We start from the raw sequence: 15,028 nt of genomic DNA on the forward strand, positions 1-15,028 counted from the left end.
AAAAGCTCAGCTCACAGACCAACGGCCACCTAGTGGCTGGCCCCAGCCCGGGGAAGCAGCAAGAGCACGCAGCCTCCTGGAAGATGGCAGAAGGTGGCAAACGGGAAGGTGTGGCAGAGGCCTGCAGGACCAACGTGGGGCCAGGGAGGGCCCGGGACAGATGGTCAGAGTTGGTGTGGTCAGCCTTCACTCTCCCAAGATCAAGGCCTCCAGCAGGCTGGCTGGCTGGCCCTGGAGACCAGCAAGTCCCCAGCCAGACGGCCTGGCCCCAAGTAACTCTGCAGGTGTACCCGGTGCTGCCCAGCTCTCAGAGGTTTGTGGCTCCTGGAACAGAGGGAGGCCTGGCCTGGGGATACAGCCCAGCAGCCAGGGAAGCAGTGCTCACCCCTCTGGGGCGCTCCAGTTCATAGGGCGGACCTCAGCGGGCCTGCCGGGCAGAACCTCCTGCCCCCAGCTCCCACCCACTCAGTGCATGAGTCAAATGAGAATTCACCAGGGCCGGGGCCAGAGCAGCGGGCAACCTACAAGAACCCCCAGCAGCTCCTGCCCCAGGACAAGGACAAGGACAAAGACAAGGACAGGTCTGGGTCTCCTTTGCACCCCCACCCCCAGATGGCAGATGAGGAGAGCAGAGAGCAGCCGGCACGCCGGGCGGTACCACCCTTTACTTCGCCTTGTGCCACAGTCCCAGGCCGCCGCCCTGCCTGACTCAGCAGCCCAGGAGCTCAGGTGTTACAGCAACCAACCCAATTGTAACCTCCGCCCCCCACCGCCTCCCCCCAAAAAAACTGTACATGAGTTTACAAACGTATTAACATATAAATAAGGAGAAGCGTCCGCGGGAGCCTCCCAGCTGTCTCTGAGCTCCAGGAGCCGGGCCGCAGGGCATGGGGCCCTGGGCGGTGGTGCTGGTCCGGGTCTGGGTCCGGGTCCAGGTCCGGTGCAGGTGCGGGAGTGACTCCTGCGGCAGCTCCGGGTCCAGCCGCCTGCCGGTGTTGGCAGCGCCCCAGGGAGATGGGAAGCCGCGAGTGCAGGGCTGCACGCTCCACTGCCCGGTCATCGCTCTGGCTCGAGCTCATGCTGGAAGGGGCGCTTCTTCTCCCGACAGTGCTTCTTGTGGGCCGGCCAGTCCTTCTGCTGGCACTGGGAGCCGCAGTAGCGCGCCACCTGGCAGCGCCCACAGATGTTGAACTCGCGGAGCTGAAAGCACACAGAACGGCGTGCCCGGTCACCCTGGGGAGCGGCCACAGGACCGCAAGAGCCGCTCAGGGTGGACCGAGGAACAGCCCCCGTGGGGAGAGCAGCCGGGAGAGGCGAGGGGTCTGCAGGCCGCCCCAGCGAGGCCAGGCCAGGCGGCCGCCCACCTGCTTCTCCATCATGGTGCAGGGCGGGTAGTGGCACTCGTAGTAGGTGCAAGAGGTCTCCTCCTCCTCCACCACATCCCCGTTGGCGTTGTAGTAGCGGGTCACGTTCAGCACGGGGAACTGCTCCTCTATGGGGTCCGTGGGAAGCTGCTGGATCGCCAGCCAGTACAAGCTCTGCTCCCTGCGAGGAAAGCCAACTTCGCATGCTCTGGCCACAGTGGTCCAGGCACGGGGGTGACAAGGGCAACGCGGCAGCGGACAGCGGCTTCCTCTACACTGACGGGCAGCCTGACTGTCCTTGAGCTCACCCTGCTGCCAGGCGCACCTCTTCCTGACACCAGGCATTTAGCCCGTTTTAACCTCCCTCTGAAAGGTACTGGGCAGGGCGGCGTCAGCCTCCCTCACCACCTCCCCAATGCCTGGAGACCCCAGGCCCAGCCGCTGAGCCACCTCTCCTTGACCGGGAGCTGCTGTGTGTCCTTCTCAGGGCTTCCTGCGTAGGGCGGGCCAAGCCTGAAACTGGAGAGTTCTACCTGGGGCGGGGCAAGCGCAAGGCCGCCTTCACAGGAGGCACCACCTGCACTGCAAGAGGGAAGGGTGTGTGAAGAACCCCCGCCCCACCCACTCTCCTGGGCCAGGCCTGGAGGCACCACTACAGGGAAGGGTCAGCCTCTTCTAAACTCACCTGCAAAACTCACTCAAAATGGATCAAGGACCTAAACACGATACAACTCTTAGAGAAAACATCGGACAAAAGCTTCCTGACCCTGGATTTGGCAACGATCGGGGTTATGACATCAGAGGCACAGTAACAAAACCGCAGACACGCTGGATGTCGTGGAAATTCAAGACCTTCGTGCATCAGTAAAATGGCAGCCCACAGGATGAGGAAAATTACTTGCAAATCTTACATCCCACAAGGGGTTAACACCCAGACAATATAAAGACCTCTACAACTCAACAAAAAACCCAACAACCTGATCCACAATGGGCAGGGCATCCGAGCAGGCGTTTCCCCGAGGAAGACACCCACATGGCCCAAAGCACGTGCAAAGCTGCCCAGCACCACCGTCCTCAGGAAGACGCACGTCCCCACCGCACAGGGACACCTCGCACTCCCGGGCACGGCTGCTCCCACACAAACAGGAAACAAGTGTCGGCAAGGACGCGGACACACTGGAACCCCTGCGCACTGCTGGTGGGGACGTGAAACGGGACAGATGCCATGGAAAACAGCATGTTGGTTCCTCAGAAAGTGAACAGAATTATCATGATTTGGCAGTTCCACCACTTCTAGGCACACACTCCGAAGAATCCAAAGCAGGGGACGTGAAGAGCTGTTTGTACAACTGGGTTCATGGCAGCATCGCTCACAAAAGGCAAGTGGTGGAAGCCACCCAGGTGCCCGTCGACAGAGGAAGGGGTAAACCAATGTGTGTGACGTGCACGTGTGTAGACACGTGTGTATGTATACCTAGGCACATATACACATGCAGTGGGATATGACTTAGCCTTGAAAAGGAAGGAAATTCTGACACAAGCTACAACACGGAGGAGTCCTGAGGACTTAAATGAGGTGAAGTGACATGAGCCCATCACAGGACAACTGCTGTCTGAATCCACGAGGTCCCTAGTGCTGTCGATTCATGCAACAGCGGGGCCAGGCCTCGGGGAGGGGCCGAGGGCTCAGCGCTTATCAGGGACAAGGCTTCCGTTTGGGAAGGTGAGAAACTTCTAGAGACGGATGGGGGGACGGCTGCACAACAGCGTAACACTGCTGAACCACGCGCTCAAAAGTGGTTCAAACAGTAAACGTTATGTGTACTTCACCACAATAAAAACATTTTCTAAAGAAGGGTGGAAGCTAGGATGTGGGGGGACACTGGCTGCTCCTGAGCCTGGTGATGAAGTCCTACCAGAGACAGGCTTCAGCTCCAGCAGCTTTGGAGGGCAGAACGGGAGGGAGACGCACCTTTGCAGAGGGGCCCTCCAGCCTGGTCAGACAGCCCTCCAGGAGCAGGGTGCAGGCCTGGGAGGAGCTGAGGTGCCTGCCTCGCGTCACGGGCGGCTTAATCCCACCACAGGAGCCACCGTGCAGAGGCCCTGGGGACAAATGGACAGACTCCTAACGCCCATGCCTGTGGAGACTCCAGGCCACACTCGGGCTGGCTCTGACCCCAAGTGCAGTGAACCTCACTGAGGGCCTGAACCCCACTGGCAAACCAAGGATGACCAGCAGGGAGGAGCCTCCGGGGTGGTCCTGGGCCTGGAGGAGAATGGGCAGCCAGGCCACGGCCCCGTGGAGGCCACCAGGTGGGGCAGCCCTGTGTGTAAGCGACCTGCTTCCAAACAGGTCTTAACTGTGGTCACTTTATCTCACAACAAACGATGCTCAGACGCACGAACGTAAACTGGTCACAGGGCGAGCTGCCCAAAACAGGCTTCACAACCCAGAGACCCTGTAAGGAGACAGGCCATCGCTGGGTGGGGGCTGTCCCAGGTCTACACTGACTTGCGTGCACGCTGGACAACCCTGGGGAACCCGATTCGTCTGCTAGGCTGCCCCTGCATGCCTTCTGACAACACAGCCTTCACCTTGTCTAATGAAAGAACCCTCCTGTCCCCAACACGGGGGCAGAAGGGTGCATCAAAACAGGCTCACTGGAGTTGATTCCAGTTCTCCTCATGCTGTGGAAAACAAGTGTGCGGCCCTGGCGGCACCTCCTGGGAACGGGTGGTGGCTTTGAGGCTTCCACATCTCAGCGGGGGGCCAATAAGGGTCCTATTTTTGCTTCAGCCAGATTGGGCTCAGTTTCTGTCACTTGCAACTGAAAGCCTAGACTAACAACCCCCAGGAAGATGAGTCCTAACTCACCTCTTGTGGGCGGCCTCTCTCAAGAGCAGCCTGAGGGAAACAGGGTCAGACTGAAACATCAGAGCAGAAAACCCAGAGTGCTGGAGACCCAGCCCTCTGCCCCTCGCCCGCCAGAACCTGGTAGAGTTATGGGGGTGCAGGACACCCTCCAGAGCTGCAGCAGCACGTACTGGATATGGCCTTCTGATACCTGGGGACCACCCCCCCAAGCCCAGTTGGCCGTGTGATCTACCTCCTCCACTACGTGGGGCTTGGCAAGACCCTGAGGGTGAACGCTGCAAAGCTTCCACCCAGTCTCCATCCACCGCTAGCATCAAGAGAAACACTGACCACCCCCCACCCCATCGCCTTGCTGACTTCTGTCTGTCGGGGAGGTCAGCACCAGCACTGCCAACATCAGGAAAGCCGTTCAGGGGCCCCAGCAGGTGGCAAAAGCCCCAGGGAGCCCTTAAATGATCCCCATGTGGCCAGGGACACTCTGCCTCATTTTGGCTCCCAACTCCGGTCCAGCTGGTCCTCCAGCTCCTCAAAGCCAAGGGCTCCAAGAAGCTCACTGTGGGGCTGTTCCTGGGGTCCCCTACCGAGGGAACGTGGAGGCCGAGCGGCCAAGGCCCCAGACCACACCATCCTGCTCCCTTAAACCACTTAGGCAAATCATTTACAAAAAGACCCATCTTCATGCGTAGCGGCATCCCTGAGACAAAGGTGTCTGTATCGAGTCCTGCTTACCTACCGAGGCCCCGCCCACACAACTCTCCTCCTTGTGAGAGCCAATTCAGAAGACCAACCCAAAAAGATAACTATTAAAAAGTCATCCTCCCCCAATGAAAAAAAAGAGGACCGCCCACTCTCAAGGACAGTAACCAAGGTCCCTCAACCCAGAGCACAGAGCAGACCCCGGCCCATCTTGGCAGTGAGCTCGGAGGGTCCTCCCTCAGGGGGCACCTTGGCCCCAGCCCCGGCCTCAGGAAGACCCACCTCTGCTTGCTGGAGATCTCTTCGGCCTTGGGCCGCCAGCCCCACGGCACCAACTGCAGGTTATCCAGACGATTGTCCACAGTGACCGAGTTGAGATGCACCACCTGAAACCCGGGGGCAATGCCCCCCCTGTGCCGCTCCCTAGGAAACAGACAGCTGTCCAGATGCGCTCCTCTGACCCTCCCAAACATCTCAATTGGCCCCTTGTCACACTGACAGGCTCATCCGGAACCAGGCTGCTGAGAGGAACCCAAGGGTGTTGGTCCGCATCCCAAACAGGACAGGCCATGAGGACAGCCCAGCCCCTGGATTTAAGAGCTAGGCAGCAGGAAGCCAAGGGTGGAACCCCAAACCATCCAACCCACAGCCTAGAGAACGCCCCATCTGAGTGGCCCCAAGTATTTCAGAACCTCACTGTTCACACTGCAGAGAAGGCCCTTCCCCACATCCCACCTACAGGCTCAGCAAAAGCCCAGTGGAGGGACCAGCCCTTGCCCTCCCCCAGTGGCTGTGTGCAGAGCACACATGGTGTGCAGACTTCCAAGCTGCCCTGTCGGTGTCATGGGATGCTGTCAGTCCGTCCCCCGTCCCGCCCGCCCCGCCCCGGTCAGTGGCAAGAATACCAGAGTAGGCAGGAGACCTGGGGAAGGGCAATCTGACAACAAAGGCGGGGCCCTGCTGGCTCCCCCCACCCCACGTACATCAGCACCCACCCGCAACCCGGCCAAGAGGGAAACAGCAGCCGAAAACACCCACCACAGCAGCTCGTGGAGAAGCCTTCCCGACCCCCTTCCTCGGTTTTTGTCAAAGGCATATGCGAATATCTTAGCACCATTTCCATCTGCGTCTACCTCCATCCGGGCCTGAGAAGAAACAGGGAAAAGGTCTGTTAAGAAGCCTCCAATTCTCAACAACATTCCAAGTTCCTCTTAGAAAAATGAGTGAAACGAACAAGCTGGAGGTACAAAGGCCAGGCCCGTCTCTGGGACCCCAGGCGTCTGCAGAGCTCCCCAAGACATGGCACTGAGCACCCTGCTACACTGAGCTGAGACAAACTCGAGAACCCTCTTTGCAAAATGTTGTGGACACAGAGAAATAGACTTCCTTGCCCTTAAAAAAGTCCCCAACCCCCAGTAAGAAAAAAAGGCAAGCCCGTGAAAAAGTAAGCAAAAGCGTGAAGGGCTCAGGACTATGGTGGGTCCAGAGGTTCTGGAGGGAAAAGGGTAGGTAAGGACTGGACACAGAGGGACAGGCGTTGGGCAGGGTGCAGTTGGGGCAGGGAGCTCGGGCCGGTGAGACTAGGGCACGGAGCAGCAGGTAGGCCGCAGGCCACAGCCAGAGAGAAGGTGGGGGCCTCCTAGGGGACAGAGGCTTGTCCACTGAACTCCCCATCACAAACATGACACAATTCTGTCTCTTTCAGGAAGAGCTTCAGCCAGGGTGGAAGCAGGGAAGGTGAGCACGGCTGAGGCGGTGGGGTGGGGGCTCCACTGGGCAGTGATGGCCAGGTTCTGCCGGGACCTGGGTTCTGGCTGGGGCCTCGGCGGCCAGCTTCAGACGCTCATGTGCCAGGTCTTGCCCTCACTTCACAGGAAGAAGAGCCAGCCTCCTGACCCTCCCTGGGTGGGACCAGCAGAGGGACGGCCATGCTCACCTCAAAGGAGTAGCCCTCCACCAGTGGGATGTCCTGCTCGTCGATCAGTGTGTACTTGGTCTGGAAATTAAGGTTTCAAAACATTACAGTCGGAACCTGCATGAGGTACAAGAATGAGCAGGAATGGCCCCTTCAGACTAAGAGTGGCCAGCAGGCGAAGGGCAGTCCACCCCAGAAAGCAGGAAGATGTGCCAGAGATGGTCCTTCCCCCCTGCGACTGTGTGAGGAGGTATGAGGCTCCACTTCCTCTCCGCTCAAGACGAACCATAAGAAGAGCCACAGGACTGCCGGCGGCTAAGCAGTAGGTCTGCGTGCTGATACATCCAGTCCAAAACCACCATCCCACCAGAGCCTGGGAGGGGGCCCAGGCTGAGACCAAGTATCCAGAAGGTTTCAACTGGTGTTTACTTATTATGCTGGGCGGTTGCTACACAGGTACTCAATTGTTCATTCTATTTTTTGTCGGCCTAAAACGTCCCAGGTAAGTTTTAAAGGAGGCCATCAGTGCAACGGTCACTGAGTTAGGAGGGATCTGAGCTAATGGGGAAGCCCACCCCACCCTAGTTAGAAACAGAACATCCCTCCTGTAGGAAGGGCAGGACCGGTCCCTCAAATGGACGAATCTCACTCTTGCCTAGAAATCTTTTTTTTCCAAAATCTGAACCGGTTTTACCTTCGTCTGACCGCCTCTGCTCCTCTCCTACCAGAAGCTTCTGCCGCTGGTGATGGGAACAGGGTTCCCATCCAGGGTACGGTCCGTGGCTGGTGCAGCTGCACGGCCGGCCGGCTCCTGGAAACAGCCAAGCCTCAATGCCCACAGGTGCCAGGAAGCCCCAGACTCGCACACGAGGAGGGCGGGGCCAGGTAAGGGAGAGAAGCAGAGGGAGGCCCTGCTCCGGCGAGGCTCACTGAGGTTCAGCCAAACCCGGCTGCTGCTGGCAGCACGAACCCTGCGCGAAGCTCACTACGGACCGGCAGGCACGGGGCGGCGCGCACACGACGGTCTCGGCGAGGAGCGAGCGCGCCACCTCGGAAGGACCTGCGCTCCCGCAGCCCCAAGCGCAGCCGCCAGCCCCCTCCTCCCCCGGCCACGGCGCACGGTCGGGGCCCTGGGGCCGAGCGGTTGTGCGGGTGGCGGGCCGCCGGCTTGTACTCTGGGGCAGCCCGCCCCCGAGTCCCCGGTCCCCGGACGCCCCCCAGACTCACTCCCCGGATCCCCAGCTTCGCCCTGGCCGCCAGGTCCCTGCCTCGCGCCCCAGGCCTCGCACGCCGCCTCCCTACCCCAGCCCCGGCCGGGCCCCCGGCCCAGCGCTCCACGCCCCGGCCGGACCCCGGCCCCGCGCCGCTCACCTTCCCGGCCACCCGGCCGAGCCGCACGATGCCCAGTTTGAAGTCGGTCATGGCCGGGCCTGCGCTCGGCCGGCGGCGCCGCTCCCTCGGGAAGCGCCGGGGCCAGGGCGGGGCCGCGGCGCGCCGGGCGGGCCAGGCGGACGAGTCGAGGTCGGGATCGGGGCCGGGCAGGCGGGCGGGCAGGCGGGACGAGGCTGGGCCGGGTTCGGGCCGCCGCCGCCTCGCGCCCGCCGGACCTGCCACGCGCCGCCGCCGCCGCCGCCGCGCGCACCACAGCGAGCGGGACCGGGGGCGGGGCGCGGGCTGACACACCCCCGCCCGCCGCCGCCCGGCCAATCCCGAGGAGCGCACTGCGCCGGCCGGCGCGCGCCGCCACCCCGCGGCCAATTGGCGGAGGCCGAGTGCGCCAGCGCACTGAGGAGAAAGGCGAGTGCGGGGGAGGGGCGCGGCCGGGGGCGGCGCCTGCGCGGCCGCCCCGCGCGACGTCAGTTTCGCGGGAAGCTTTGTGCGGGAGGCGGCGCTACCGGCTCCCGGTCTCGGGACCCCGACCCTCATCCCCCGACCTCGCCGCCCCGACCCGGCCTCTGCCCCGCGCCGGGTCCCCGCCCCTCGCGGAGGGCGGCCTGGCTCCGCGCCCGGTGCCGTCCAGGCTCTGTAGGTCCGAGTCTTCGCGGGACTGGCTGTGGCTCCCCATAAACGGTCCCCAGTCCTCGGGCGGCGGGCAGGAGGCCAGAGTGGGGACGGGGCCCCGGAGCCCAGGGGCTGCTGTGACGTAGGGACTCGGGGGCCAGTGCCGACCGGACCTGGGAGCCCCGCGAGTGGCCCTGGCTGGCCGGGCACCGGCCCGCCCTCCTGCTCTTTTGACAGCCTCCTCTCAGGGGCCTGGGCCAGGACCCCTTAGCCCATCCTCGGCCTACGCCAGCCTTCCCTGGGCCTCGAGCCAGGGTGCTGAACAAGCTAGGCCAGGTCCTTCCCGAACAGGAACTCCAAGGCCTGACGACTTTGGGGGCTTCTGTCTGTTTCCTGGCAACCACCCTAGCTGGGCTGTCACCCCTGGCCCTCAGTGAGGGAGGCAGAAAAGGCCCGTGACCAGTGCGTTACAGGCCCTGTTGGAAAAGAATAAATGCTCTGGGAAAACAAGTGGACCAGCATCAGGGTGCTGGGGGCCTCTGGAAGGTGGTGGACAGAGTAGGCCCCAGTGACAAGTAATTGGAACAAACAGAGGAGGAGAGTGAGAGAGCCCCATGTGGCTGTGTAGGAGAGTTCCCAGCAGAGGGAAGAGCCCGTGCAGAGGCTGTAAACTGGGGGCACATTTGGAGTGTTTGAAAAGTGGAGGAGGCCATTGTGACCAGACTGGAGTGAATGAGAGCAACAGGATATGAGCCAGAGAGGGGGTCACATGGACCCTTGTAAAGACTTTGATTTCTTTTGTTAGTTTTTGGTTTTTTTTTAACACCTTTCTTCTGGTATGGTTCTTGCACAGTAAACTACATGTATTTCAGATGTACAATTTGATGCATTTGGATATCTGTATGCACCCATGAAACCACCCCACAATCCAGATACATAACATTTCCCTCCGTCCCCAAGAGGTGCAATTTTCCAATTCCCAATTTATTGCTTCCCACCCCCTTGAACCCCTGGTAGTCATAAGATTGTTTTCTATGTCTGTGAGTCTGTTTCTGTTTTGTAGGTTAAGTTCATCTGTGTCCTTTTTTTAGATTCCACATATTATCGATAACATTTGGTATTTTTCTTTCTCTTTCTGGCTTACTTCACTTAGATTGACCATCTCCAGGTCCAAGGGACTTTGACTTTTACACTCAGGAAAGTGAGGCCACTGGAGGATTGGGACAGGGATAGCTTTTCAGTGCATCCCGCTGGCTGATGGAGATGGCAGTTTGTAGGGGAGAGAGTGGAGGCAGGCAGGCCATTGAGGAAGCTAGTGCAAGCGCCCCGCTGAGAACTGACTGTGTTTGGACACCTTCGGTGCAGTGTTCTGCAGCACCCAGCAGAGCATGCGTTTTGTGGCAGCAACAAACAACCCTGAATTCTCAGGGACTTAGCAGCACAAAAATGTGTTTCTTGCTCATGCTAGATATTAAGGTTATAAGGCAGTTGAATATACAAGTACAGAGCTCAGGGAGGCGTCCAGCCCAGGTATAAATTTGGCATTCATTAGTGTATTTGTTGTGTTTTAAGCCATACAGCTGGATGAGATCACCATGGGCAGAAATGCAGACAGAGAAGAAGAGGGACCAAATATTGAGCCCTGGGTACTCACATTAAGGGGAAGGGAGATTGAAAGAGGAGGAGCCCGGAGCCAGGTGAAGACAATGGAAGTGTGCACAGGAGGGATCAGCCCCAGAAGCTGCTGAAAGGTCCCAGACTGTGAGTGGAGCTGGGCACTGGCTCCCTGCACAAGTGAGCGATGCGGGGTCAAGGAGTGTGGAAGGAAAGATTGGAGACCCGGAGACAGACAACTCTTCTGAGGCGGTTTTGCTGAAAATGGGAGCAGAGAAACAGCCAAAGTGGGAAAGAAAAGGCAAGTCAAGATATAGTGGAAAGGAAATGGCACATGGCTCACCAGTGGGAATGACCCCACAGGGGAGAATGGGGTGGGAGGTGAGGGGGTGGACAGAGCATTAGGGGATGGTTCAGCTCCGCCAGTTTGGAGGGGAGTCTGAGAGGAGTGTGGGTGTGGAGGTCGGAATCGGGGTCGCTCTCTTCTGATGAGAAGTTTCTACCTTCTCAGGAAACAAGTTGAAGGTGAGGAGAAGGGAGCAACTGCTAGTGGTTGGAGGACACCAGGAGGGAACAGGAAGCACAGTAGGGTGGCCCCGCAATGTGAAGGGGACCCTTCAGTGTGACTGTGTGTGTGCTTTTTTTTTTAATGGGAGGCCACTGGTCTATCATTTAAGTGGCCACCCAATTTTTTTTTTTTTTGAGGGGAGATAATTAGGTTTATTTATTTATTTTTAACTGAGGTGCTGGAGATTGAACCCAGGACCTCGTACATGCTAAGCATGCACTCTACCACTGAGCTGTACCCTCCCCTCTTGACTGTGTTTTTCTCCAGCCTACTTGGGCTGCTCCGGAGAAGGCAAGGTGGAAGAAGAGAATTAGATCTAGCCAAGACTGTGGCTGTGCTGGGCGACTGGAGTGAGGTGAGGGGAGAGAGGAGGACGGTCTAAAAGAGAGTGGTCCCAATGCTTGCCCTGCCCGGGGCATCTGAGCTGAGTGAGGAAAGAGCAGAGGACCCCAGCAGGGGCGGGTCCGAGGGTTGGAGGTCCCCCTGAGGCCCAAAGGATGGACGCTGGAGGGAACGAGCGAGGGGGCAGGTGAGTCAGAGTTGTGTGGCCTTAAGACCCCTAAGGGGCTGCATTAGCCGGTGAAGATCACGATTTCTGTTGCCTAGTGACGTGCGATAAGCCACTCAAGATGTCCGGGCTTGAAACAATGTGGATTCACTATGCTGCACAGCTCTGTGATTGACCGGCGCTCTTCTGTTCCTCACGGTGTTAGCTGGGTCCCTCCTTCAGTTGGGCTCAGCTGGGAACTTGCCTGCGGCACTCGTCTCTCTTCCAGGGGACCCTCTCTGTAGAGTGTCTCATTACCCAGGCAGGATTGTCTGGACTGCTCCCAGTGACAAGTCCCAGTGGGCCTGTGCTTGAGTCACACTTGCTGGTATTCCACTGGCCAAAGCAAGTCCTGCGGGCAAGCCTGGAATCCATGAGGGAGGGATGTGGACAAGAGTGTGAGTCCTGGAAAGTGTGGTCCACTCGGGGGCCACCAGTGGACCAGCCTGCCCCCAGTCCACCCTCTGGCCCCTGATAATTCATGCTTCTCCCACATGAAGACCTCAGAACCACCACCTCACCAAGGCTCTAGGCTTCAACAGCACTGCTGAAATCCAGCAGGCATTTGTCACAATGTTCCTTCAAGGACTCGCTGCTCCCTGCACGTGGTTCCCTAATCCACTGTTTTCTAGAGTTCCTGGCTTCTTCTTCTGCACCTAATTCTTGCCTCTTATTTCAAACTTTGTCCATTTTAGCTCAAGCAGCTCCAACTCTTAAGAAAAACTTTGTGGATTTTCTATGCATCAAATTCCAAGTCACTTCATTAGACAAAAGCCACACCTCAAATATCTTTGAGATGGCTCCTGTCTGCCATGGACAACAAGCCAGGTGCTGCAGGACAGTGACCCCAAGACACTGGGAAGCCCTCCCGTGTGGCCGACAGGAGCCATCCCCCAGGGGTCTTAGCAGGGCATCCTGCGCCACACCCCTGATGCTACTCTGAGTCCCCATGTTGCTGCCAGTGCCCTGGGTGCCGTTTCTCACCCCGAGCCCTTTTGCTACCTGGAAAGGCTGGGACTGAGAATGGTTTTACTTTGCAGCTGCGAGACCTAGCTTGAGATATTCCTCCAGCTTCTGCTGGGACCTGGAACAGTGCTTCTTAAGTTCATTTCTCCTTTGTTTATTTGCCTTTAGTATAAACAACTGAAAGAAGCCAGTTGGCCCTTCACACTTTCTGCCAGGAAAGTCAGATCATTAGGTACATTTTTTGTCTTCCACGTCGCTGCAGGCAACAGTCTCACCGCCTTTCTGCCAATACCTGACACGGCTAACCCTCCAGCCCCGATCAGCGGTGTTCTCGCTCCCTGCTTCCAAGGTAAGGGCCACATTTTAGACTTTTGTAATGGCGTATCTCACTCCTGAGTGCCAGTGTCTGCTCCAGGTATCTGCTGCCGCACAGTAAATGACCCCAAAACTCAGTGGCTGAAAACAGCTATTGCTTGTCTCGCGATTCTGTGACCTAGATCGGGCTCAACCTGTTGATTCTTCTGCTGTTGGCAGGGGTGGTAAGTTGTCTCAGGTGTGATGCTCCACCCACAGCAGGCCTGTGACTTTCTTGATGCATTTAATGTAGTGGAAAGTTCTGGGGCTTCTGAGCCCAGACCTGAGCCCAGCTTCCCCCACCTTGGGGGCCTGCCCACACAAAGTCAGTCTCATGACCTGGAGACTCTCAACAAAGCATGTGGGGAGACCTCAGGGAACGGATATCTGACCAGCCCCCAGCTACCCCAGCCACCCTAGTCAATGTGTCAGATGCAAGCAAAAAAGACATCTTGGACGTTCTAGCCTTGACAGGTATAACGCAGAGTAGAAGAGCTTCTGGCTGAACGCAGCCGAGTTTTCGGAGTAAGTGATAAACTGCGGAGGTCTGTTATGCAGCTATAGATACCAGAAACTTCCAGGGTCACTTGTGCAGCCACTAAGAATTCCTGCACGAGTGGTGTTAGAGAGAATGACAGTGAGTGAGTCGGGAGCTGAAGTCACCAAAGGATAAGGGGGCAGGGCCTGGCTGTGAAGGTGACAACAACAGTGGTGGGGGGGTTCAGTCTGGGAAAATGAGAGTTAAAGCTGTCAGGGCTTTTAGGGTGAAGGGGGAAACAGTCTGGAAGTGGGCACAAGGAGTCAGGAGGGCACCCACCCTACCTCCAGGCTCAGGGTACAGGGGTTGTGTGAAAACAAGCAGCTACGCTGTAGAACCTCTAGGGGAAGCCCAGGGTCCAAAAGACCAAAGAGGAAAGGAAGAGAGGTTGGGTGTTGGTAGTGATGGCAGATGGGAGGGCATAGTGGCAGAGTTTCCAGCACAGGGCAAGAGGGAGACAGGGTCAGTGTGGGAAGCCCTGCGGGGGTCCGAGGTGGGAGATAAGGGAGACCTGGGATAAAGGGCACCTACTTTCTGTCCCCATTTCCTCCATCTCAGCAGCAGCCCACACAAACTCACTCCCTCCTTCCTGAAACACTCCCTTTTTGACTCTGGGTGGACATCTGGTATTTTGGGGCTGCCCCCAATCCTCTCCATCCCATGGGCACCCAGACCTCCTTGTTCAGGGATTACCCCACTTGCATAGTCTTGACAGGAAAGTGTCTGAAGCCGGCCAATCAGATGCTCCCTCCTGGAGCACTGGAATCAGGGGAGGCCCGGGGGGCCTGCTGCCTGCTGCGTACCCCTGGCCCTGGGGACTGCCTGGCCCCTCCCCTTCCTCAGCCTGGCTCAGGGGGACCCCTCCAGCCTGTAAGTCCCCTCTTAGGTCGCTGGAGGGCTAATTAGCTTTCTGTGGCTTTCACCCTCCAACTCTGATGTCACCAGCGTTTTGAATAGACCTATATTTACAAACAAGGGTCTAACAAATCTACTCCTTTGTCTCCCCCAAACTCATGCCTAGAAGTGCCAGTTCTTTTGGGTGCGTATGGGCAACCCAGACTCTGCCTGTCATCATTCCCGCACCCCCCCAACCCCAAACAACCTGTATCCAGGCCGGTCGTCTTCATCAAAAAGATGCCACCCCACTCGCCCAGCTGTTCTGGACAAAAACCTGGAGTCATCTTGACGCCCTCTTTCAAGCAACCCTGTATTTAACCTGCCAGTAGGCGCCCAGGTTCCTTCTCTAAGCCCAGCCTTCTCTCCCGTAGACCCATGCACGGTCTGCCCGCGAATTCGCCCCCGGGTATCGAGCCCCACCCCTCACCTGCCCCCTCCCCCCGCTGCGGGCCAATACCCCCCCCCCCCCGTCCTGGGTCACCAGCCCAGCCTGGACTCATCCCAAAGTCGAGAAACGCAGGGTCGGGGAGACCCCTGGGCGGGGCCTGGGACAGGGCGCCGACCCGGCCCGCCTCCTCGACAGGTGGGGCGGTCGCGCTTCCCGGGGCAGCAGGAAGCGCGGGTGAGCCAGGTTCCGCGGCCCGCGCCGAGCCCCACCCTTCGGGTCGGCGCCGGGAAAGGTGGGCTGGGGGA

The 15,028-nt window shown here is 58.7% G+C and overlaps 1 protein-coding gene across 2 annotated transcripts; it reads right to left on the reverse strand.

The window, feature by feature from the left end:
- Positions 1-647: 647 nt before the first annotated feature.
- On the reverse strand, positions 648-8,497 carry ZMYND19 (zinc finger MYND-type containing 19). 2 transcript variants are annotated; one of them, XM_032479046.1, is made up of 7 exons: positions 8,222-8,358; positions 7,545-7,661; positions 6,872-6,931; positions 5,974-6,080; positions 5,218-5,358; positions 1,365-1,545; positions 648-1,200 (listed from the first exon to the last, which is right to left on the reverse strand). In XM_032479046.1, exons 4-7 carry the CDS (start codon positions 6,072-6,074, stop codon positions 1,057-1,059), a joined length of 567 nt encoding a protein of 188 aa, XP_032334937.1. In that variant the 5' UTR covers positions 6,075-6,080; positions 6,872-6,931; positions 7,545-7,661; positions 8,222-8,358; the 3' UTR covers positions 648-1,056. The 2 variants fall into 2 exon arrangements, with proteins under 2 accessions (XP_032334937.1, XP_032334936.1); XM_032479045.1 differs by lacking the exon at positions 7,545-7,661 and having other exon boundaries at positions 8,222-8,497.
- Positions 8,498-15,028: the final 6,531 nt, after the last annotated feature.

This window comes from Camelus ferus, chromosome 4, assembly GCF_009834535.1.
Source record: "Camelus ferus isolate YT-003-E chromosome 4, BCGSAC_Cfer_1.0, whole genome shotgun sequence".
NCBI classification, from domain to species: Eukaryota; Metazoa; Chordata; class Mammalia; order Artiodactyla; family Camelidae; genus Camelus; species Camelus ferus.

Bases quoted from the DNA above. Each gene is read 5' to 3' on its own strand.
- ZMYND19 (XM_032479045.1), bottom strand. From the start codon at position 8,272: ATGACCGACTTCAAACTGGGCATCGTGCGGCTCGGCCGGGTGGCCGGG. The intron at 6,932-8,221 runs GTGAGCGGCGCG...CTTAATTTCCAG, and splicing joins TCGGCCGGGTGGCCGGGAAG to ACCAAGTACACACTGATCGA. The intron at 6,081-6,871 runs GTGAGCATGGCC...GTTTCTTCTCAG, and splicing joins TGGAGGGCTACTCCTTTGAG to GCCCGGATGGAGGTAGACGC.